Source organism: Psammomys obesus, unplaced genomic scaffold (assembly GCF_907164565.1).
Source record: "Psammomys obesus unplaced genomic scaffold, mPsaObe1.curated_primary_1811, whole genome shotgun sequence".
NCBI classification, from domain to species: Eukaryota; Metazoa; Chordata; class Mammalia; order Rodentia; family Muridae; genus Psammomys; species Psammomys obesus.
The window spans coordinates 4,831,696-4,854,848 of NW_026596046.1; the positions used below are offsets into that span (position 1 = coordinate 4,831,696).

Sequence of the window (23,153 nt, forward strand, 5' to 3'; positions counted from 1 at the left end):
ATAAGCAGAGAAGGACAGACTGAAGAGGTTACCTGGACTCCTCCTTCCCATCCCAGAAAACCACAGTGTACTCTTGGCTTTGGGATGAAAAGAAGGCTGACTGCTTCCCACAGGGCAGCATGTACATGAAGGTGGCAAAGGTTGGGTCCTTCATCTGGCTTACCACAGACAGGGCCAGAGGGCGCTGTAGAAGAAAGGTTCCCAGTGAGCACAGTGGATCAGTTTCCCCATACAGGGTCACCTGGCACACGCCAGGGCAATGTGAGAATCTTCCCATCAGAATTAGCTTAACACATGCCTGAAAAGGCTTCATAACACCTGCCCCCCAAATAAAAGCCTTTCATAGCCTCTGGATTATCAGGGCTACAGTACTAGGCTCAGATGCTTTGGAGTCAAAGGCCCATCACATCCTACCTTAAGTCCAGGGTCATATACTTTTGTAAGGGCTCTGACTCAGATTCTATTCACAATTCATTACAGCAACTATCTGATTTGATAGACAAATGCTAAGCTTGAGATTAGGGGCCTCTTCCAACAAATAAAGACCTATCTTTAAAAAAAAATGTAATACAGTCCCTGCTGCTCACAGGCAAACCTTCCAAAGAGAAATGTCCCTTCCCTCTGTTCTTGCATGGGAACTATATTGCCACAGTGGGTTTGTTATATAAATTGAGTGGAACTCAAAAAGTTCCAGATTTCAGAGTGTTCAACTAACATGTAAATATTCTAAAAATCTGAAAAACTCCATAATTTGAATACTTCTGGTCTAGAATATACATGTTGTGGACAAAAAGAAAGGTAACTTTCCCACAGACACACACACACACACACACACACACACATGCCAAGGAACTAAAGCTCTCTCTGAAAGAAATGAACAGAGAAGTTTGCCCAGGTGTCTTTCATGAAGGTGAATGAGCAGGCACCCACATGCATTGGAGACCCACGGCCCAGACCAGCAGGGGAAGACAGGCCTGGGCTCCACCCTGTTCTGGTACCTTCTCTGGCTTTGTGTCCCAGCACTCCATCATAAGTGCCTGGAGTCGATGGAACTGCACTTCCTCTGGCTGCCCCAGAACTGGTCGGATGCCCTTGGACAGCTTCTTGGCAATCTGAAGCTGGTGGTGGCCCAAGGCAGGGCGCTGTCCTGACAGCAGCTCGTATAGCACCATGCCATAGGAGAACATATCTACCTGGGCAGAAAGGCAAGCTAAGTTAGGTCTCCCGCCTGGGCCCAGCATCCTCAGAAATGAGGCAGAAGCAGGAAGGCACAAGCAGACGAGAAAAACATGGGTTCTCCCATTCACCAATTTTATGTATCTACTCCAATCTGTTCAAACATCCAGACAGCCTTCTGATCACCTATTCTTTCATTCGTTTCTCTAACCATTTATTCTTCCTTCTACCTACACTATTTATGTGTCCTCCCATCCATCCATTTGTCCATCTATACGATAGACATACACACAGAAATTCCTAACTGCCAGGCACCGATTAAGGGCTCCAAAGCCAAGATTCCAGAGGGCTGTATATGAAACCATAAAAGGGGCATATCTTCTAGATTACAACTTGTGTGTTTCCCCATTTTAATTGTCATCAAAAGACCCAGCAAGGAAAGAGTTAAACAGGCAGACCCTGTATAGGTTGGGAGACAACTTTCGTAGGAGAATGTCTGAGATGGAGTCGGCAGTTTTGAATGTGACTATTTCTATCACAGCCTCAGTGTTCAGTGAAGACCTTGTCCAGGTCATCTGCCACCGAGAAGCCTTTTACTTCTGTTGCTTTGATTTGCCTGTTCCATCGTGGGCAACAGCCATGGTTGCTGAGTTAACCCACGCATGCTTAGGTCATTCTTAAGGTCTGTGACCCATCTGGAAATAATGCAATAGTGAGAAATCAGAGAGCAAGTGACACAGGGGCTCAGCCGGCCAAGGCACTTGCCACTTCTCCCGATGAGCTAAGTCCGATTCCCAGAACCTATGCCATGGAAGGAGAGAACTAACTCCTCCTGCAAGTTGTCTTCTGATTTCTACACACAGGTGTCCCCTAAATAAATACATAAGAACATACGTGTAATAAAAATAAGTTTGAGTCAAAGGGGAGGTAATGGACAGGCTGGCATGCCATGCATCTACCAAGATGCCCCTGTCCACGCCACAGCTGGCCACACAGCTGCCTGGAAAGCCACACTCATTTCCCTGGCACCCACTCCCGCCCTTCTGGCCTGGCGTGTAACCAGAACCTGCGGTACCAGGAACTTCTCCCACCTTTATTGTGTATGCTCCTCAAGAGCACCCTGAAAGTTGGCCTTCCCATCCTGCACTTCAGATGAGGTAGTGAGCACCTAACACGCAGATACACTCCTGTCCTGGACACTCGTGTCTATCTACGTCTGAAGCCAAGGCTGGGGAGATGGCTCAGTGGGTAAGGGGCTGGCTGTGAAAGCACGAAGGTCTAAGTTCTGGTGCCCAGCCCCTACGAAAGGGCCGGGCGTGGCAGTGTGTGGTGTCTGGAGTCCCAACACTGGGAGGAGAAGATAGGAGGATCCAGCGGCTCACTGGCCAACGAGTCTAGGCTATCAGTGAGCTAGCTCCAGGTTCGGTGAGAGAGCCTGCTTCCAAACCCGAGGTGGATGGTGACAGGGAGACGCTAAGGTTGACGGATCGGAGAGCACGGCTGACACATAGACAAATGAAAAAATATATCTACAGCTAAGGACAGGCCAGCTTTCTAACAAGGAGGCAGGCACAGGCTCTAGAACCTTCTGGTTAGAGCTGCAAGCTCCCTCACTGAGCGTAAGTGAGAGAAGAGAACACACATGGAGAGGTGTCCCCAGAGCCTCAGGACTGCCTGTCTGGCTTTTCTTTGGATGGAGACTCCTGCACATCTGGGCTTGGGGATGACAGTGGGACAGGCAGATACCTTCTCGTCATACACGATACGAGGCCTGATCTCTGGAGCCTGGTAGCCGGGTGTGCCCTCCACGCCCAGAGCACCCTCGTGAAAGGATTGCCGAGAGATGCCATAGTCTGACAGCTTGATGTTGATGTGTTCCTTGACGCTCAGGGACCACACCAGGATGTTGTCTGACTTGAGGTCGCAGAAGATGATGTTCTTCTTGTGCAGGTAGGCCAGGCCCGAGGCAATCTGGTAGGCTATTTTTTGAGTGAGCATGTGTCCCAGGGGCATAAAGGAAGAATCTTGGAGAGAAAGCATTATCTACGTTCAAATTTATCAAACTTAAGATCAAATCAAATTAGCATTCCAGAACCTGTCTTTCATTCTTCCCCTGACTCCTCTACTTTAGTTTAAATAGTTAAAGGGTTGGCTTGTATGGCACTATTGGGAAATGATGCAAGGTGGGGTTTTGTGCTGGCTAGTTTTATGTCAACTTGACCCAAGCCAGAGTCAGTTTGGAAGAAAGAACCTCACTTGAGAAAATGCAACCCATCCCCCACTGGCCTGTGGGCAAGCCTGTTGTGCATTTTCTAGACTGATGATTGATGTGGGAGTGCCCAGCCCACTCTGGGCAGTTTTATCCCAGGTGTGGTCCTGGGATAAAACCGGGATGTAGAGGAAGCAGGCTGAGCAAACCCATAAGTAGAGTTCCTCCATATCTGCTGCATCAGCTCCTGTTCTGGCTTCCCTGGAGGATGGATGACTCTAAGCTGAAATATCCTTTTCTTCCCCGTACTGCTTTTGGTTACAGTGTTTTATTACAGCAATAGAAACCGTAAGATAGGCATCACAGAAGGAAGCCAGTTTACTAGGGACATACCTTTGAAGGGGCCATTGGGACTCTAGCCTTTCTCTCCATCTTTTTTCTTAACCTCCTATATGACACTACATGAGTAGCCTTATCTGTCACATGACCTCATCATAAAGCACCACATAACCACAGGCCCAAAGAACAAAGCCAGTTGACGATGGACTGAAATCTATAAAACCATGAGCCAAAATAAACCTTTCTTTGTCATAAGTTGTTTTATCTCGGGCATTTTGTCACAGTGACAGAAAACTAACTAACACATCCCCTAGTACTTTAAATTCCATAGATACATTCTTGTTCTTCTTCACGATAGAGGTCAGAAGGGATGAAGAATGACTTTAAGTGAAGCAGTGTGCACTTGGGATAAAAATGCTCATTCTTAGGGATCCTTTTTTGGTAGGCCACGTGTGGAGCTGCAGGTGTTTTCATTAACGTTTAAGCAATTTTAAACTCATTCAGGCCAACCTTGTCCTGTATTCAAGGGTAAACTAAAGATACAGAAATTTCATAAATCTTTCCCATTTTCCCTGAGGTTGAGAAGTGACTGGTTAGTGGCAGTTCTTTCTTAGTGAAGGTGGGCCAGCTCCTCCCCTCCAGCAGTAGTTTGGGGGTAGGTAACCATTTCTTCAGGAGAATTCTCTTTAAGGTTTTGTGTGTTTGCTTGTTTTGTTTTTTAGGAATAAGATATGGCAGAGAGGATCCCAGGCTCTTTCTTAACTTGTGTCTAGTGTGTCCGTGTGGTTACAGGGGCAACTTAGAGACGCAGCTGCTGCTATGCCTCAGGCCAACAGTGCTATCTCATCTGAGGCTCTGTGTCTCCAAGTCAGGGCTGTTTTCCTCTTCTTGCAAGACTTAAGATTTGCTTCTGTTCGACCCAAAAGTGTGAAGCTCTTGGGCTCCCCAAGCCTGCCTTGCCCTATGTTTGGAGCCGGCAGGGGACCTGCTGTGGGGCTGGGCATTCCCTGGCTCACTGAGAATGCCCACAGATTTGCTTTCGCAACCAAGACAGAGCTGTGAGAGAGGACCTAAGGCTTCCCAGAGGCCCGCCCTCCTGCGGTAGGGCTCAGCCAGCCCCCCAAGAGCAGGCTGCAGGCATGGGCCCTGTGGAATGGTCTCAGAGGGGCGGTACCTTTGGCGTTCTCGGACAGCACGGTGTTGAGGCTGCTCAGTGGGGCGAGCTCCAGAGCGAAGCAGAGGGGGTGGATGCTGATGCCGATGAGCGACACAATGCAGGGGTGCTGCAAGGCATGCAGCATGCTGGTCTCTTGCCGGAAATCGGAGAAGTTCTTCATGGCATCCATGGCTCTCAGGTGCCTCAGCATGGTGTCTGCAGGACAAAGCAGGGCTGTCTAGGGAGAACAGCAAGTGCGGGACACGGACCTCCCTGCTGGACCTAAGGCAAGGTAGACTCAGGTCTAGACCAGGTAGGTTGTCTCCTAAGACAGGAGAGTCAGGGAAGATTACAGGGACAACAGAAGTGAAGAAGCCCCTTGGTCTAGGCCTGGTAACCTCCCCTCTGACTGGGAATCAAAAACTTCAACAAAGCTGATAGAACTACCCAGAGCTCCTTCAGGGACACTATTCCCTTTCCTAAGCAGCACTTCTAGAAGGAGTATTCAAACCAACGAAAGGACTACGCTTGCCACAGGACAGAGCGTAAGAGACCCGTTGAGCTTACCTACCTCAGCGTCCTGTCTCAACACTAATCCTCAACAAGTACCCAGTAAAAAGCACCCAGCAATTGCCTTGACAAGAAGGAGAGTCTCTAAGATGGAAAAAATACATGAACTCAGTCATATTTTTGTACTTAATTATTAAAACTTTTGCTTAGTTTTTGAGCCTGGTTGTAGATTTCAGATACAAAATCACATGCACATGGGCACTTAGGCGGCTGGCTTTCCTGAGTGGCCACACCCATGGCTCAGGTGGGTGCTAGTATCCTTTTTTAAGGGTGTCTCCTTTTCCCTCTGATGGCTCAGTGCTTACATCTACAGCGCGCACTCTGTATCTATAAAGACTCAGTGCCTTTGCTTTATTGTGGCTCATCACAAAATTCTTTCCTATGCTGTATCCAAGGACCCCAAAGGGCTACTGGCTGTTGGGCTATGTCTTCCTGCTGCCAATGAAGACACCAAGCCTCTCCCTTTCTCAAGCGCTAATGTGACCTTGTCATTTGTGACAGTCACTGAGTTCCATCTGGCTCCCTCAGTGGGGGACTGTCACAGAGCTCCACCCTCCTGGCTCAGAGCATGCCCTCACAGCTCTCAGCCATAGCTGCCAGTCACTTGGAGGTACCAGCGATGATGGCATCCCTTATCTTGTTCAAAGCCTGGCCCAGGAACTATCTGGAATCTCATCAGTCCCCTTCCACTTCCTGCTCAGGATCACTGCAGATTACCTGCTTCTTTACCAACTAGCCAGGACTAAGGAAAGTAGAAACCACCATCATTGTCATCAGCTGGCGAGACATTTGTCCATGGCTACTGGCCTGTGCCATTCACATTGGAGGAGAAAGGCCCATAGCAGGGATGGGTGACTTTCAGCCATGCTGTAACTTCTTTCACACTCTTGACATTCATCCGTCACTTATAGGATGGCCTGCAGGAGACTGGAGGACAGCACCCCTGGCTGTGGCCAGCTCACACAAAATCATCTGTCTCTGAAGCCACTAGGCAGGCTATAGCCAAGTCCTGGCTGTCTTGTTTTCCTTTTGCATTCCTTCACCACAGATTTTAAAGTTAGGGTCTGTTGAGTGTGAAAGGTCAAGCGCCCCAAAAGCCTTAGTGATCAACACGCTGTTTGTGTAAGACCTCGAGCGTGGGCTGGCCATTTTGCTCCTAAAAGAAAGAGTCCATTCTCACCCTGGCTCTTGAACCCATAAAGAATCTATTTTCCATTACAGGGTGGATAAGATTCTAACAGTGAGTGTGCTGTCTTCCCTCCGACCAGCGATGTCACCCTGCTGTGTGCCGGCTTCCTGAGCCCACAGGCTGTTGCTGTTTCCTAGGCAGGCCTGCGCGACGCCCTGGATAGAACCTGCTGTGACCTCTGTGGACTTACTGATGACATTTGAAGGGTTGTCCCCATTCTCTTGTCAGCCCTTGGCCTTGCCTCGGCACATGCTCATTAGTCAAACTGCCCAATGGGGATTCAGATACCCTAGTTAATCACAGTTCCAAATATTTTTTAAATCAACACTGTGGAGGCTAGTTTGTAAGGCTCACTGCTATGTATGGGAACATATTCTGCTCATGGTCAGGATTTTCAGGGAACTTTTACCAGCCTGAAGTATGTCAACCAAGTCTGTGAGATCAGGGCAGAAACCAACTTCAAAGAACTACAAATTGGTGTCTTCTTTTCTGGTGTCCCTGTATTTTTCTATGATTCTATTTTTTCCACCAAAGAACATAAAGTGGCTTCATAATCACAGGGTGACCTATCCTGAACAAGAGGGAACTGAGCTGGCTGGAGTGGGGTGGCCTGGGCAGAGCACTACATGGTGCTATGGGTAGAGTGGGTCCCCAAGGGCTGGAGAGGTGGCTCAGAGGTTAAGAACACTGGCTGTTCTTTCAAAGGTCCTGAGTTCAATTCCCAGCAACCACATGGTGGCTTATAACCATTTACAGTGAGATCTGGTGCCCTCTGCTGGTGTTCTGCATGCAGGAAGAACACTGTATAAATAATAAATAAATCTTAGAGAGAGAGAGAGAGAGAGAGAGAGAATGTGTACTCCCTCCATCCCCCAATGTTCACAGGTGGAAAACTTAATGTAGGTATTTCAAGACTGTGTTAGTTATCACAGGGCTGGGCTTGTTAGATAAGAAACTCCTGCCCCCTTCTTGGCCTCCGGCTCCCCATTCTCTCACTCTTTACCTTCTGGGATGGTATCGTTTGGAAACCCTCCAGCACTAAGGTCTTGGCTCTCTCCAAATCCACACACACCTTGAGCCAAACCAAACCAAACCTTTTGTTTAGCAGCTGCCCAGCCTGTGGTGTTCTGTGGTAGTGACAGAGAGTACTGACGGTCCCTCCCACTGGAAATCGTTCTTGGACTGCATTTGCTATGCAGGGCCGAGTGTGTTGCCTCGGTGGCTTTCTTTGTGGGGTGTAGGGTGTGGGCAGTGGTGTGGGAACATCCCCAAAGTTTATTTACAGGGTTTGCCCCATTCTCTTGCCTTTCATTATACAGTTTTCTGCTTGTACAGGATATGGTGGAAGGAGTCCTGCAGATAAGGAGTCTTCCTCCTAGCAGACTGCCCACCCACGTGTGCCAGGCCTTCAGTGGGCACAGAGTAGGGAGAAATAATGGGAGTGCTCTCACTAGTTGTACCAGCCCCCTAATCCTCCTCACCTCCTGCCCATGTGTGGCTTCTGTCCTCCCTAAGGTGGCCTGGAGTTTGGACACAAGAGAGTTCGTGTATCTGAAGAAAAGGGTGCTTCCCATTACCTGCTGGGGCGTTAGCAGAATTCTTGAACTTCTTGATGTGGAATCTCTTCACAGCCACGGGCTGGCCCTGGTACCGGGCCTGGTAGATGATGGTGCCACTGCCGCCTTGGCCCAGGATGCTGCTCTCACCCTCGGTGTGTTCCAGCTTGCTGTTCTCCAGGAAGAGCCTGCGGCACATCCAACTCAGGAGTTAGCCTCCAACCTTAGGCATGGTGTGTCCTAGACTCTGCTGATAGTTTCCCTCTGGGAGAATAACAATTCAAAGCCACTTCTGTGGTTGGACTGATATAGGCTGACCCTGATCTACTGAAAGCCAGGGGGTCAACCTGGGCAGCCTGCACAGTCTTGTCAAACCATAGTCTCCTCTGCGTGGTGGATGCAATCACAGGGACCTATTGAGAGACGCCGAGGAAGCCTAGCTTCAGGGAACCTGATTACGGTGAGCATCGAACAAGGATCCTTCTCTATGATTCACTCCTATGCTTTTATGCTTTGAGAGCTGCCATCCTTGGGTACACTGTGCTGTTCACTGCTAGCTTAGTTTTTTTTTTTTTTCTTTCTTCTACTTTTTATTAGGTAGGATCATCCTTTGCCACACAGAGCTGGTGTCCCCCACAACTGGGTACTAGTGTTTTATAGGGACATTTAACCATCTTTCTGGTCTGTGTAATCTGAGCCTTGTGAAAGCAAAGATTTCTGCAGGGCTTCCAGAAACATGGCTGCTGCTCCCCAAGCCCCTCAGCGCTCTGTGAAGACTCCTGGGCCTGGCGGTTCTGGAGTAAGAAGTCGAGGAACACTGGGACAGAGCTGGCACCTTCCACAAAGCTCAGGTGGAGGATGGTTCAGAATGAGGTTTCTGGGTACAGGATGCAGCCTGTGACATTAGTGCTTGGGGTTAGCATGCAGGGCTTGGCGCTTTTGGGGGCATCCTTCTCCACCCCCTCACTGACTCTGGGCCTGCATGGATCCCTTGGCCTCTTACTTGCCAAGACTCCTCTCTTTCTTCAGAAGCACCAGCATGAAAGACAAGACAGGAAAGGGAGAGGGGGCTGGGTGGGGAGGAGAAAGGCAGGCCACTTCACTGAGGTCTATGCAGCTCCCCATCAGGGCCTTGTGCCAGCCTGCAGCTCCAGGCGAGCCTTCCTGGCCCTGTAGATGCATTTGCTCTCTGTGCCTTTTAGATTTAGTACAGCTCAATCATGTCACCTGCATCCGCTGCAGCCTCAGGCACAGGCTGCGCATGGTCAGGGCATGCTTTTCAAGTGCTCGGACAAACCCTTTGCATGTGGGTACTGCTTAAGATGGGCCATGGGAACCCGCAGAGTGCTGTGGGTCCTTCTAGGGCTCTCTGCTAGGGCTTAAGCAAGTTTTGAAAAAATGCAGAATTCTGTAGGAGCCACAGGGCAGAGCTATCAGGGCTGGTTGGGCTCCAGCAGATATCCTGAGCCCCTCTCTGGACAGACTCCCGTCCAGGCTGTTGAGATTTCCCACTTCCTAACCGGTAACTTCATCTCACAATCCTACTGTGCCCAAGATCAGATCCAAAGCAGCAAGGACAGTCCAGTCTGGCTTTGTGTGTGTGTGTGTGTGTGTGTGTGTGTGTGTGTGTGTAGCCCTGGCTGTCCTGGAACTCAGGCTGGTTTTGAGCTCACAGAGATCTGCCTGCTTCTGCCTACTGAGTGCTGGGATTAAAGATTAAAGGTGTGTCAGTCTGGCTTCTTGAAGCCATAGAGGAAATCCACAGGCCACCAGTCGGCGTCTCTGTGCTGAGGCATGAATGCCACAAGGCTTGGCAGATGAATGAAGGGTCTACAACTTTAAGGGCACCTAACCCAGCACCTCCCAAAACATGTGACTCATGCTCATACATAATTAAACACCCATGGAGAGCCAGGAGTGAGGAAAAGCCATTGTGCAGCAGAGTGGGGCTTTCTCCGCCCATCACAGGCTGCTGGACATACTGAGAGAACTTAGTGAGACGTGTCCTTTGTTGATTAATTGTCCTCTTTTCCTGTCGAGTATTGAGCACAGGGTGTCATGCACTGCCCAGGAGACACCTCCCAGGCCCATTTTAAATTCAATAAGCTCCTGGAAGTGGGATGCGGAGTAGAAACCCAGAGAGTGCCCTGTGGCCATCGGGAACAGTGAAGGAAAATGAAAACCAGATCTCCTTAAGAGAGAAAAAAAAAAAAGTTAAAGAAACCAGATATAGCATGCCATTAGCAGGGAAAGTTACTCACGGCTCCAAAACGATTTGGAACAGCTAAAGTCCAAAAAGATGGAAGGGCTGTCCCTGAGGAGCCCACATGACAGGAGTGGGCTCCCGGCCACTGAAGAAGATGGTCTGTTTTATGGAGGACTTATCATTTTGTGGCCATTTCCTTTGGGAAGGAACCAGTCAAGGCCTCTCTGCTTTTTGCAGTGTTTCCATCTCCGGTTATCATCTTGGGAGGGTGGAGGTAGAATGAGCTGGAAGGACTGAGTGAGAGTGTGCCTGCAGCTGGCCGTCAGCCCTCCAAAGGAAAGATGGGGCCGCAGGTGTGGGAGTGCTCCCCTTCCACAAAGGCCAGTGAACATCTGTGTCAACCTGCTGTCCTCCAGCGGGCCACAAAGTGGGACTCTGGTGAGGGCCGGCCCAGCAGAAAGTGCTAGCCCACAGAGGGGCAGAAAGAGCAGGTGCCCCTGTAGCTTTGTGTGCAGAGTGCATCAGGGCCTGCTGAAGACTCGAGTGGAAAGCCATTGGTCTAATTTCTTTCAGGAAGCTTGGGACAGGGAACCTAAGTCACCTGAGACTTGGAAGGAAGGAAGGGCTGGAACGGCCACTGCCGTCCCATGTTAGGGCACTGTGCAGTGAGCTGGTAGGAGAGGCGCACAGCCAGCATTCCTGCCCTGGGAGGGACCGTGGAGCCCACCTGGCTGGGAAGTCAGTCATGAACAGCTCTGGGACAAGCTCCTGCAGTGGCACTGGGAGGTCTGGGTGTCTGGGGCAGGAGATGAAGTCCCGTTCGATGGCTGTGAGCACACAGTCTTCCATATCGAAGTACTGCACGCTCTCAGACTTCTCGTTCGGATCTCCATGCTGGGCCCAGGACGCTTCACAGACGGGGCAGGGTACATACTGCTCCATAAGCGGGGTCCCATCACTTTCTGTGGCTGTCAGGGCTAAATGAGAACAGAGGAGGAGACAGGTCCTGTGAATCGGCGGTGAGTAGTGCCCTAGGACCCTGGGTCTGGCCGGCTTTACATCCAGGGTTCTGTCTACTCTGACCTGGGCCCCAGGGAGGTGGAAATCCCAAAGCCACTCCCGGGTGCTTTATTGCTTTGGTTTTGATCTTAAGACAGGGTTTGGCTATATAACAGAGGCTGGCTTCGAACTCCAGACTTTCTGGTTTCAGCTTCCCAAGGGCTGGGGTTACTGTGTGTAGCAACCATCCTTGCCTTCTGTGACTTTTTGGACAGAAAAATTGTTGATCCCAGTTGATTCGCCAGGGAGGGGCTACCACATGGTCTAGACTCTGAGAAAAAGTGTCCTGCAGTCCTTGGAAGGTTGGTAGAGGAGGGCAAAACAAGTGTGGAGGGGACTTTACCTGCACAGCTGGGGCCAGGTCTGAACTATACCTATGCCTCCATTCCCCTAACTACAGTTAGTAATGGAAGGCTTGCTGCCGTGCTCCGGGGAAGATAAATGCAGGGGGTAATGAATGCAAAGGATCATGGGAAAGCTGGACATCGGCATGGGTTCCTATTAGGAAATACAACTTTTCTGTGTCCCTCTCACTAGGAGGTTCTAAGAAATACCCACAAAGGCACCCTGGGGCAGGACAGTGACCTGCTTTGTACGGATGGTGTAGATTCCTAGATGTCCTGGTGACACCTGACATTCAAAGGTCTCGAGGCTCTTGGCCACTGGCTCATGGTGCCGCTGGCTCTATGACACCTTGTCTCAAATGCTTGGCTGAGTTTCTTCTCTATCAGATTACTATCTTCTTGGCCTACCTGCCAAACCCTAGCACCTGCTGAGGTGGGGCATGGGCTGCTAGGGTGCCACACAGTGGCCAGACAGTCTATTTGGGCATCGGAAACCCCACTGGCTAGCCAAAAGCCCTCAGTCACCCTGACTCACACACTGGCTGTTATCGGAGAACCTTCTCCCTAAACCACTTTCCACGGTGGTCACTTTTTGAAGCAACACACAAGGAAGCCTGACTCCGTGTCTGGAATATGTACCCAGCGGCTTCCTGCCTCATCCTTAAGTACTTTCCTAGGGTCCTCTTGGGATGGAAGGCTCTGGGGCAGGTGAATGGACCAGATCAGAGAGGCCCCTGAGACAGAAGAGGCGTCCAGAACCCACCCTCTCCTCCTTGGCCGCTGAGGCTGAGAGGTGGAATGCTCACTCAGCAGGCTCCTCCCCACAGCTGCCTTCCTGCTGCTGCCCCCACCGCCTCCTCCCTGCTGTCTGCTCTCTGTCCACCCCAGAAGCAAAGCAAATAGTGGGCCTCAGGGGGTTCACTTCAAAAAGTATTTGGGGGATGGTAAATTGTCAGTGGGGAAATGGATTCACGGAGTCTGAGAAGGACTGTGTGGGTGGCTCCTCTCGGCACCAGGATGGAGTACACAGGGGAAGGCCGAAAGGGCACTGCAGCTCTGACCTCCTCCCTCGCTGTCCCTATACCAGGAACTGGGTCCTCCTGGTATCAAGCTCATTGTCTTCAACTTATGAAAAACATGTGGATGACTTACACTAAGCACGTCTTTGGGCCATGTGTGGGACCAGGAGACCTTCCCCCTAAATATTGTAGGTATCCAGGGGACCCAGTTCTGTTCTATTTCCTGTGGGTCAGACCTATCCCACAGGACTTCCCACCCCAGCCAGCCCAGAGCAGGACTCTCAGGCAAGGGGCTGAATCCTGGTGGCAACTTAGCTTTCTCAAAGAAAAAGATATCTATCAGTCTATGTATCTATGTGTCTATGTATGTATGTATGAATCTATCTATCAACTATCTATCTATCATGGATATACGTATATATGTATGTGTGCATGCATGATCAAAGGCTTGGTTCCAGAATATTCTCTTACCAGGAAACCACTGGTCGATCAGGGAGTTGACATGGTCTGTGATGAAAGCCATTGCTGAGAAGTCCCTCATTTCTGATTGGCAGATGATTTTAATCCCTCCGCTCTTTTTCTTCTTCCAGTTCACATCCGAGGATTCCACACTGCAAACCCGGAAATGAGAAGGAGCCCATTGACAAGCTATCAAGGACCCGGAGTGATTTCCCTGCTTCTAAGGAGGGACTTAACCCCCAGGCACCCTAAGAGTTCATGTGCCCTGCAGGATATCGGGCTGACTTTCCTATTTATGTACCTGTTTTTATGGCCTACTTTGTCCTTGTCCCTACTCCCTCCAACTGGAGTGAACTTAAATCCTGGGCTATAGCTTCCCTCAGTCAATGCTGAAGGAGGGGGGTCGGGGGAAGGTAGGAAGAGGGGGCCAGTGCTATCAACAGGGCCGGTGTCTATTTCTAGCAAGCTGTCATGACAGGCCCTTCTCGGGAACAGAACGCTGGAGTGCAGGTGGGAAAGGTGCTATGTCATGGCTGTCACAGGGCCACTGCTTGGGCACCACGCTGACCCAGCAAGTGGGCTCCCAGATGTCCCCACCTGAGGTAGCCTCCGTCAAAAGTGACCAGCAGTCCTTCCTGCCAGTAGATGGTCTGATTTCTCTTAACTCTGAATGTGCTGCAACGATTCCTCTGGTTTCCTGTAAAACTGTAAATGGTGACTTTCCGGTTCCTGCTTTTTGTATTCTTCTTGTTTTCAAAAAGCTGAAAGACAGGAGAGAAAAGACCCTGCTTACGGATTCTGGGCTCCCCACTGGCCTTATGCAAAGCTCTGAGGAGGCCGGCCTGGCCACATCTTGATAAATCGCTGCAGCTTTCCCACCCTGCTGTTCTTCCCCGCTGCCAAGTCAAAGGCCACATGATCTGGAAGGGTCTCCAGGGTACCCTGGGAACAGCTTTTCCAAGTGATTACAAATAGGCTGTTCTTTTCTGAAGACCTTCCTCCCTTACATAAACAAGTAAACGTTTATATTAGATAAAGTGGACAGGACAGAAAAATATAATTGAAAAAAAAAAGAAAGCAATCAACAATTTAACACCCAGCAGGAAGAACACTAGGATTAGGGTAGGCATGAGTCCCGGAGTTTTTCCTATGACACATATATATATGTAAAAAACAGTGACTCAGAATGGGGGTCTCCTCCTGCAAGCTCTTTGGCCTGGGGATACAGCTCAGTGGTAGAAGGCTCGCCCCAGGGTCTAGCATAAGTCACTAGGACTGGAAATCAAGGTGTGCTTTGAGGATGTCATGGTTACTAAAATCTCACTTAAAATTCATTTTTCTAAGACCATGCTAGCAATTTCTTGAACCATTCCTTTTTACGAGGTTGGCTCTTCCGCTCCCTATGAGCATGGGAAACACACGGAGATGTCTCTGGATCTCAGTGTAGATGCTCATCAGTGGGATGCCTGGTCCAGGGTCTGGCAGTTTTAAGGCTCTGGAGGCATGGGGAGGTTTGGAAAAGGCGACACTGTCATCACAGCCACTGCCCACCTGGGCTGGCTATCTCTCTGGGTTCTTTGTTGGTCTGACAGATCAACAAACAGAGAAGCCATTGCTCCGGGAATCTGCACGTCTTTGATGAATGCTGAGGCTGAACTCTTCTCCCCTCTGCCCTCCGTTTGAATTTTAACAGGATTTCCTTCTGCATTGATTTCTCAGACAGGCATGATGTTGGTGCTCCCACCCGGCTGCCCACCCCCCTTCCGCCGTGAGCTCAGCTTCCCACAATGCAGGGGGGCAGGGCCCAGTGGCCTCCCACTTAGAACACTGCAGGACACAGTTCAAATGGAGGACAGAGGACAGAGGGGACTCCGAGCGAGTCAGTGCCAGCACCCACTCGGAACCGTTCTGGCATCATTAAGAGACCCCCGCCCCCATCCACAATACAGGCTGCAGCGGTTTTGATTGATTTTTTTCAGCCTCTCATGTTTGTTTTTCTTCCCATAAAATGGGAAGATCAAAGCACATCTTTACCGAGCCAAGAAGTTATAATTCAAAAAAGGTGCTCTAATTAGAGGGTGGCAAAAGCAAACTCAAGCAGAGATCAATGTCAAAAAGATTCAACAGCTCAACAGTCGGAGTGCATGCTAAGGACTCACGAACTGCAGAGTGTGTCACGATCCCCTGGAGGTCTTGTCAATAACATAGCAGGACTTGATCCTGAAGTTTCTGAGGTGGTAAATGTGGAGTTGGGGCTTGGCAGTGAGTATATCTCATGGCTCTCAGATCAATTTTGCTGGCCTGGGAACCTCATTTTGAGCTACTGCCCTAGGCGAACATTACTTCTGTATCACTCTTGCGCATAAAATTACTATTGACTGACAGCTGGGTTGCCTCTCCATCACTCTGGCTCAGCACACAGAACATAATCCTTGGGTTGGCTCTTCCTTATGACCAAAGCAAGGGAGAAATGTTGTTGTTGTTGTTTTCCAACAGTACTTCCAAGCTTGGCTGCAGAGTGGTGTCAGCAAAGCCTGAGGCGAGCTGGACATAGCATGCACATCTAACTCTAATCCTTAGATTCTCTGGTGAGATGGCTCAGTACAGATGCCTGCTGCTAAGCCTGACAACCTGAGCCCAGTCTCTGGGGAACCACATGATGAAAGGAGAGAACCAGTTCCTGTGAGTTGTCCTTACGACGACACGAATGTACGGGTGCTTACAAGCAAGCTTTTAAATTGGGGTGATCTGGGAAGGGCTCTGTCAGTTACAGACTCCTCTCAGGTGAGTCAAAGTGTATATCCAGGACAGCAAGACCATGAAGTCAGAGTTGCTGGTTCTTGGCCCAGCTCATTAGCCGCCACTTCCAAACCATGGTGATTTGATGGGGGTCCCTGCTTCTGCTACAACAAGCTCCACGGTGCCTTGGAAATGGCTAACAGTTGGGAACATCACTCTAGGAGGGAGTAGTCTAAGCCATGTGGGTAAAAACTTGGTATTCCCAGCCAAGGCCAACAGACTCATGCTGTGTTTGCCTTCTGACCCTGTACCAGTCACATCACTGCAGGAGAGCAACCTTGTTAGCCTTATTAACCTTATTAGGTCTCATTAGCATAGAGGATGCAGTCTTCCCCCAATCCTGTGCTTACGGAAGCCCTCCCACCCCCCATGCCTCCTTTTCAGAACCCATGCTACCTGCAGGTCCATCTCAGCCAAGCTGATCAGCATCCGTGCTATGAACCTTTGCCAGAAGCCAACAGGTACGAAGCTCATCTTAAACACCCTCTGGATGGTGTTGGCCATTGGGTGCCGCATACTGTGGGTGTCCAGCCCAGGTTTGGATGGAAGGAGGTGTGGCAGGAGGTAGCTGAAACACATAAGGGGAGAGATGATTATTGTGGCTCAAGATCTGTTGCAGGACCCTGATCCCTGCACATGCTAGGCTGTGGAAAGGCCACCGCTGACAGGGCTCAGGCTGCCAGGGGCCCTCCCTATAGAGTTCGAGAGACTAGAATGATGTGCAGGGAAGATCTGAAGACATAAAATGCCAGATGCAGCACATTGGGGTTGCTTCTCAGAAAACTGGGTTATGGTTGTGAAATCGCTTAACGCTGACTTTGGTTGGTGGGGGTGAAGCAAAGACAGCTGCACAGTTCTGAGGACAGCACAGATATTGGGGTCAGGGTAACTGTTTTTGGTCTTCGAAGCTGTTTATTGTTCTTGGCTAATTAAAATAACACAACGGCCTTAAAACTCAGAACACGGCGATTTCTGCACAAAACAAATGATGTTTTATGAGAACGCGAGTGGACACGGTCATCGTTAAGATGTTGATCACTGTGTGACCCAGGTGTTCTTGACTGTTGCCAGTTAAAAGAGCTGGCAGCTGGGAGGTCCCTCCCTACAATTGCATCTGAATAGTGACATTGACTATGTGCTGTGAGCTGTGAGCTGAAGGTAGGTATAGAGCAGGCACAGGGAGGTGCAGCCACTGGATTCTTTCCTCATTTAAAAAATATTATTATTATTATGCATATGGATATTTTTGCCCACATGCATCTCTGTGGACTGTGTGGGTAGGGCCCATGGAGGGCAGAAAACTTCCTAACTGCGTTCTAAAACTAATCCTTACACTCACAGATCAGCTAGGCCTCACCCTTCATCAAACAAGGTTCTGTTCGTGGCTGACAGAGGCCATTATGGAAAACCGTAAGTGGTCAAAATGCAGAGATCAACTGGTTGTCTATCGCCCAGCTTTAAAGTATGCATTTACAACAGAATGCCTGCACCCAAGGCTCAGGGAACACTGAAGAAGGAGCAGAAATAGTCTGTGAGCTACAGGACCAAGATGTCTGCCATGAGATTGTAGCTCCTAGAAATCACAGGCCTTGAATTCCTTTTTGAAGTTTCTCTCTTTTGGACTCTGCTCATGGTCCCATACAAATGGAGCAAGAAGGTCTTGAGGGCCCTCCCAAACTCACCCAGCCAAGTGTAAAGCAGGGCTGTCTCTGTGGATGCCTGGTTTCACCAATAGAGTCTCTAGAATGGCTTCCCAGAAGTCTCTTGTGGTACCACTGTAGGGCTCTGAAGTCGGGGGCAAGAGCCGTGGTATTTTCTATGGTAGATGCACCATAAAGGACTATGGATTTGGGATACTAGCTGCTGCCTTATGGCCATATCAGAACCAAACACAGGAAGTGAATGAAATGAGCCAGGAAATCAACCTGGGTTAGCATAAGACATCTTCTGGGGACTGGGTAGCCAGCAGTGATCTGGTTTCCATATTTTCTTCTAAGCCCTGGACTTCTCAGGGGCCCCACATCATGGACTGGCAGTTCTGATTTTCAGGAAAATGAGTGCTGACATTGAGTAATGCAAGTGACAGTGGGAAGAAGCAAGAATCAACAAACTATTAAGGATGGATATTCTAACATCCAGGGAACCAGTGAAGACCACGCCAAGATCAGATAGGATGAATAAGAAGACTGAAAATGTGATTAACTCAGAATAAGGTAGAACAAAATGAACAAAGAAACAAACTAGATGGTATAAATAAACAAATGATAAACTACTAGACTTGAACCCAACTATAAACTAAATCATACTAAATGTAAATGAACTTAAATGAACTAAGTATTCCTATTTAAGTCAGAGACCACCAGGTTAGATAATTCATTGTCATTAAGATAGTCATTGTAATATAAATACCCAAATAAATTGATAATAAAATAATTGGGGGAAGGAGGAATAGTTGGAATTAAAAGCTAAATGACCTTCAAAGCTGTTGTGTAATTATTTCAAAATTAGACAAAATGGACTTCAGGAAAGAAAATATTACATGAAGTAACAAGACACACTCTATAATAAAACAACAATAGAACAATTTTAACAACGTGTTGCCATAAGTTTCCGGTATCAGTACCTTTATGCTTTGGGACTTTAGTAAACAAAATGAGGATTAGACATGAGCAAACCTATATCAGAACCATTAAGTTTATGGCCAAGATGGGTACTTAGGAGATGGGTAGATTATACAGCATGGCTACAGTGGACAAAGATGAGTCACGTCCCAGGCTGGTTGGAGAGGAATGGTGAGAAATTCCTTATGCTACTGGGGATGGCATAGCATATGAAAGAAGGAATTGTTTATAGCAATTTCTATTCCATGCTTTCACATTGCAGCTGGTCATTGGTAAATGAACCCGTAGAAAGTGGAACCTGGATAAAAGGAGACAGTCACTCTCAGTGCTGCTAATGATTTGAGAGTACCAAACTGACATGTGTCCATGTCACAGACGGTTTCCGGTCACCACAGAATGAAGCCAACAGCGGCCCCAAGGAGAATGCCCCTTGCGTGTTTTCCTAACCCCTTTCAGTAAATGGATTTCTTCCAACTGCCTGCAAAGAGTACCCTAAGACACCACCTGTGGGGCGGCCAAAGTGCATCTCCCTTCCTGCTATCCAAGGCTGAGCAACTGGCTATCCCCAGGAGCTAGCTACCCTGGTGGTGGTAGCCCTGGAAATCTTGTTGAGGCCACCAGTATCTTCAGACTCCATTCCTCCTTTCAGCACAGCCTGGGCTGTGGACTCACCTGTCATTGGCAACAGGGAGGGCAATCTCGAATTTGGCAAGGAACTGGAAATACTGCTCTTCAGTCTGCTGTGTGAAGCCTGTCCCCACCAGCAGCATCCTCAGGTCCTCAGCTCGGATCACCCCATTCTTCGCCACTGACCGTGAGCCCTTGATATTAAAGATCCTCTGCAGGCATTCAGATAGCCAGATGGGGTCCAGGAAGTAGAGGTTCCTCAGGCCATGGCTGGTGTCTGGGAAGTGCAGCAGGGCCCCTGTTTCTATGAGAAAGCTGATGGCTGCAAGGAGGGAGGGACAGGGGGAGGAAGCTGTGTCAGAGCCATCTAGGGGCCAAAGGGGGCTCAGCGATGACTCTGTTCCCAGGAAGAAACCAATATTTCTGACATGCCAAGCCCATCAGACAGTGAGAATTAGAGCCTGGTGATACACAGTGAGTCTCACCAATGTCCTGAGTTGATAGACAACCAACTAACAAGTAATTCTTGATCTCAGACTGAGTCCCTGTAAGTTTCAGCACTTGATGAAATTTACTTGTGAATCTCCTAAAACTACCCTTTTACAGTCCTGCTTTTACAATCCTGTGTAGACACGTTCTGAGCTGTGTGAAAAGCGTGAGCTGTCCTGTGTGTTGTTCCTACCTGAGCTCTCATCCTGTGAAGGTTCCTTCTAGGGTCTCTTTATCGCCATGTTTAAAACGTCTGTGCATTTGTGGTGATTTTGCTGTTTAAAGCAGCCCTCAAAAGCAATGCTATAGGGTTGCCTAGTGTTCCTAAGTACAAGACTGTGATTTATAGAGACAATGTGGTGTTGGATAAGCAGTGTTTAGGCAGAAAGTAAAAAGGCCCCTGCATGAGCTGATAAATCAGCAATACCTGTTAAATGGTTAAATAAGGTACATGTGCTGATCAGTTCTTATTGTTAACTTAGAATCATGCGGTGTCTCAACTAAGGAATGATATGGGTCAGTCTGGCCTGTGGGCACGTCTGGGGGAGATTGATCATTAATTGATCTAGCCCATTGTAGGTGGCATTATTCTTTAGACAGGCGGTCCTAAAGAGTATTAGGATGAAGAAAGCTATCAAGGAACTGAGCAACCAGGCAGCAGGGGTCCGTCTGTTTGTCTGCTCTTGGCTGTGGCTGTGACGTGACCAGTTTCTAGGCTTCCATCACTCTCAGTGATAGTCTATACCCTGTAACTGCCAGCCAAGTAAACCTTTTCCTCCTTTCAGTTGCTTGCAGTCAGGATGTTTTATCACAGTACAGAGCAGAAACAAGGTTACCGACTTTGTGACCGGGGGCGGGCAGGCACCTAACCCTATCTTCCTCCTGGAGCAACAGTTTCCGTATCTATCAGTGCAGTGATTGTGGTGATGCTTTAGATGCTAACCACCATGAACAATAAGAACTGGTTGTAATTGTTTAACCTCGCTATCTTCCTGGTCCTGGAGGGTGGTGACCAGTTTGCTTTGGGCCTGTGTGCCTCCTCTGCAGAGCAGCGATCATGTTCTCTGTCAGAGGAAAGAAGGGCAGGGGGAGTGGCAGCAAGGAGAAGTGGAGGGAGGATGCGTGAAGGCAGGCGGAACATCAGAACTTTTGATTGCTGCCATGTGAACCTGCTAGCCTGCCGCGCTGAGGGTCCAGGCGGAGACGTGACCTATGGAAGCCTCACAGGCGCCTCACTCCACTCTTTGCCAGCCCTGAGCTCCCCCATACCGATGCTCCCTCTGCAGCCCCTCCTGGCCTACCAGACTGCAGGTCCTCATAGTCTTTGATGTCGTTGCCAGGCGTCTGCTCCACCAGCTGCTCCAGCTGCCTGTCCGTCAGATATTGTACTTCATCGCCCAGACTGCGGCGCTGCTGCTCAGCCAGCACGGCCTCCTGTAGGCTTATGTAGCTCCTGGGGATCTGGGCGCAGTGGGGCAAGGCTGAACTCCTCAGGTCCAAGGGGTGATGCCTGCGCCAACTCTCCCCACCACCCCACTGTGTGGTCCTAGGACCAGGGGCTATGTCTTTATAGCAAGAGAACTACAGGAAGGTCTGAGCATGGCCTTGCTCCACCTCAGCTGGGGACGAAAACGCAGGGCGATGACAGACATAGGCAGGCCAGGATTGTTGGGAGAGGCCAATGTTCCTTCCCTGTCCCACCTGGAACTCTGGACCGTAAACACGGCCATCAGAACAAGTGGGACGCATGAACCCCCATGGTGGGGGGCGGGGTACCCCCTACCCTAACTGGAGGAGGGGTCGCTCACCAGCCTGCCAGCGAGCTTCTGACAGCCGATAGTGCTGCCTACGTCCTTCATGCTGCACGTGACGTGGAAAATCAGCTGCCGCAGCCCCTCCTGCCCTTCCAGGCTCTTGCAGGAGATCTCACTGTGTGTGCAAATATGGGGGCTTAGTCAACATACCCCTCTTTGTCTGGGGGCACGCAGCATCCCCGTCTCTCTAAAGATATGTCTCAAATGCCGACTAGTCTTGAAAGGTCATTAAAGAGAGATCAGGGAAGGTCCTGGAGGCCTTTCTCTGTGTATAGCCTATGCCGAGTGCCTGAAAGCATGGTATTTTGGTCTGTCTTCCCCATGGGCTGGGTCCACAGAGGAAGAGTGAGGCCCAGGGGTCCTGGGACTCCCACGGGTGTTAGCTAGGAAAGAGAAGCCCGTGTTGAGGCTGTGACTCTGAACCAGCCAGCACTCTTGTTACTAACGACCCTTCCAAGTCTTTCTTGGGGCACACCAGGAGTCCCTAACATCCTGATCCTGCATTCTGAGTCAGGCTATCAGGTCACCCCGACCTGTCTCCTAGCACCCATGCCATCCCACCCCAAGTGAGGGAACCCAAGAGGAGCTGCAGCCAAACACTTTTGATTCTGTTCAGGGATCCTTGCTTTCTTTCCTGAGCCTCAGACTCATGGTCTGAAAAATGAGGACCATGGCCCCGGCAGTATGCCGGCTACTGACAAGAGGTAAACTGAGTCACACACCCAAGGTGGTTGGTTTCTCCCGAAGCAGCCCACCCCGCTTCCCACGCTGCAGCTACTTTGACGCTCAGCAGCTGCTCGTACATCTACTTGGATCCAACGCGATGACTAGGATTGTTGGTCAGTCCTTGGTCAGTGACCTGAAAGTGCTATGGATGGTGCTCAAGTTCATGGCTCTTTGTTCCGTGGAAGCTGAGGGGAGGACAGGGCCCGGAAAGGAAGCAGATAGGGTGTCTCCAGACCTTGTCTCTCTAGTCATCTAGTGGGCCATACCCTGCTCAGGGAGCCATTCTGTGTCCAGAGGAGCCTGGCACATCCCCAGGACAGATCCCTGGTCAGAGGAGATTCCTTTTTTTTTGAGACAGGGTTTCTCTATGTGGCCTTGGCTGCCCTGACTCACTTTGTAGACCAGGCTGGCCTTGAACTCACAGAGCTCCGCCTGCCTCTGCCTCCCAGAGTGCTGGGATTGTGAGAGGGGCTCTTAGTGAACGGAGCACAGAGGGCAGCAGCAGCAGGCTACAGGCAGGCAGCACTCACTGCAGCTGTTTGAAGGTGATGTCCGGGAAGCCCGTGGCTCTGGAACCCGATGGCGAGCGGCAGAGCGCGAGCACATAGGCACGCAGCGTTGCTATCCTCTCTACTCGGAATTTGGCTTCAATGAGGTCCAGGTGTGTCCCGACCACCAGCACAACAGCATTTGGGGCCTTGGCCTGAAACAGAGAACCCCACAGTCCTGTATCTTTTCCCTGGATAAAGAATGGGAACAGTTTCCTCAGTGTACAAGCGTGCCAGCCTTGGATGT

At 49.8% G+C, this 23,153-nt stretch overlaps 1 protein-coding gene across 1 annotated transcript in view; it reads right to left on the reverse strand.

The window, feature by feature from the left end:
• Positions 1–23,153, reverse strand: part of Lrrk1 (leucine rich repeat kinase 1) — a 132,162-nt gene that overhangs the window by 11,886 nt on the left and 97,123 nt on the right. Inside the window, exons 17-29 of the mRNA XM_055623528.1 lie at positions 22,889–23,061; positions 21,627–21,747; positions 21,120–21,279; positions 19,375–19,651; positions 16,478–16,649; positions 13,880–14,043; positions 13,295–13,434; positions 11,129–11,378; positions 8,217–8,383; positions 4,899–5,096; positions 2,923–3,200; positions 999–1,193; positions 33–184 (exon numbers count right to left, since the gene is read on the reverse strand). Of these exons, the coding sequence (XP_055479503.1) occupies positions 33–184; positions 999–1,193; positions 2,923–3,200; positions 4,899–5,096; positions 8,217–8,383; positions 11,129–11,378; positions 13,295–13,434; positions 13,880–14,043; positions 16,478–16,649; positions 19,375–19,651; positions 21,120–21,279; positions 21,627–21,747; positions 22,889–23,061 (2,447 nt within the window). The remainder of the gene's footprint in view (positions 1–32; positions 185–998; positions 1,194–2,922; positions 3,201–4,898; positions 5,097–8,216; positions 8,384–11,128; positions 11,379–13,294; positions 13,435–13,879; positions 14,044–16,477; positions 16,650–19,374; positions 19,652–21,119; positions 21,280–21,626; positions 21,748–22,888; positions 23,062–23,153) is intronic.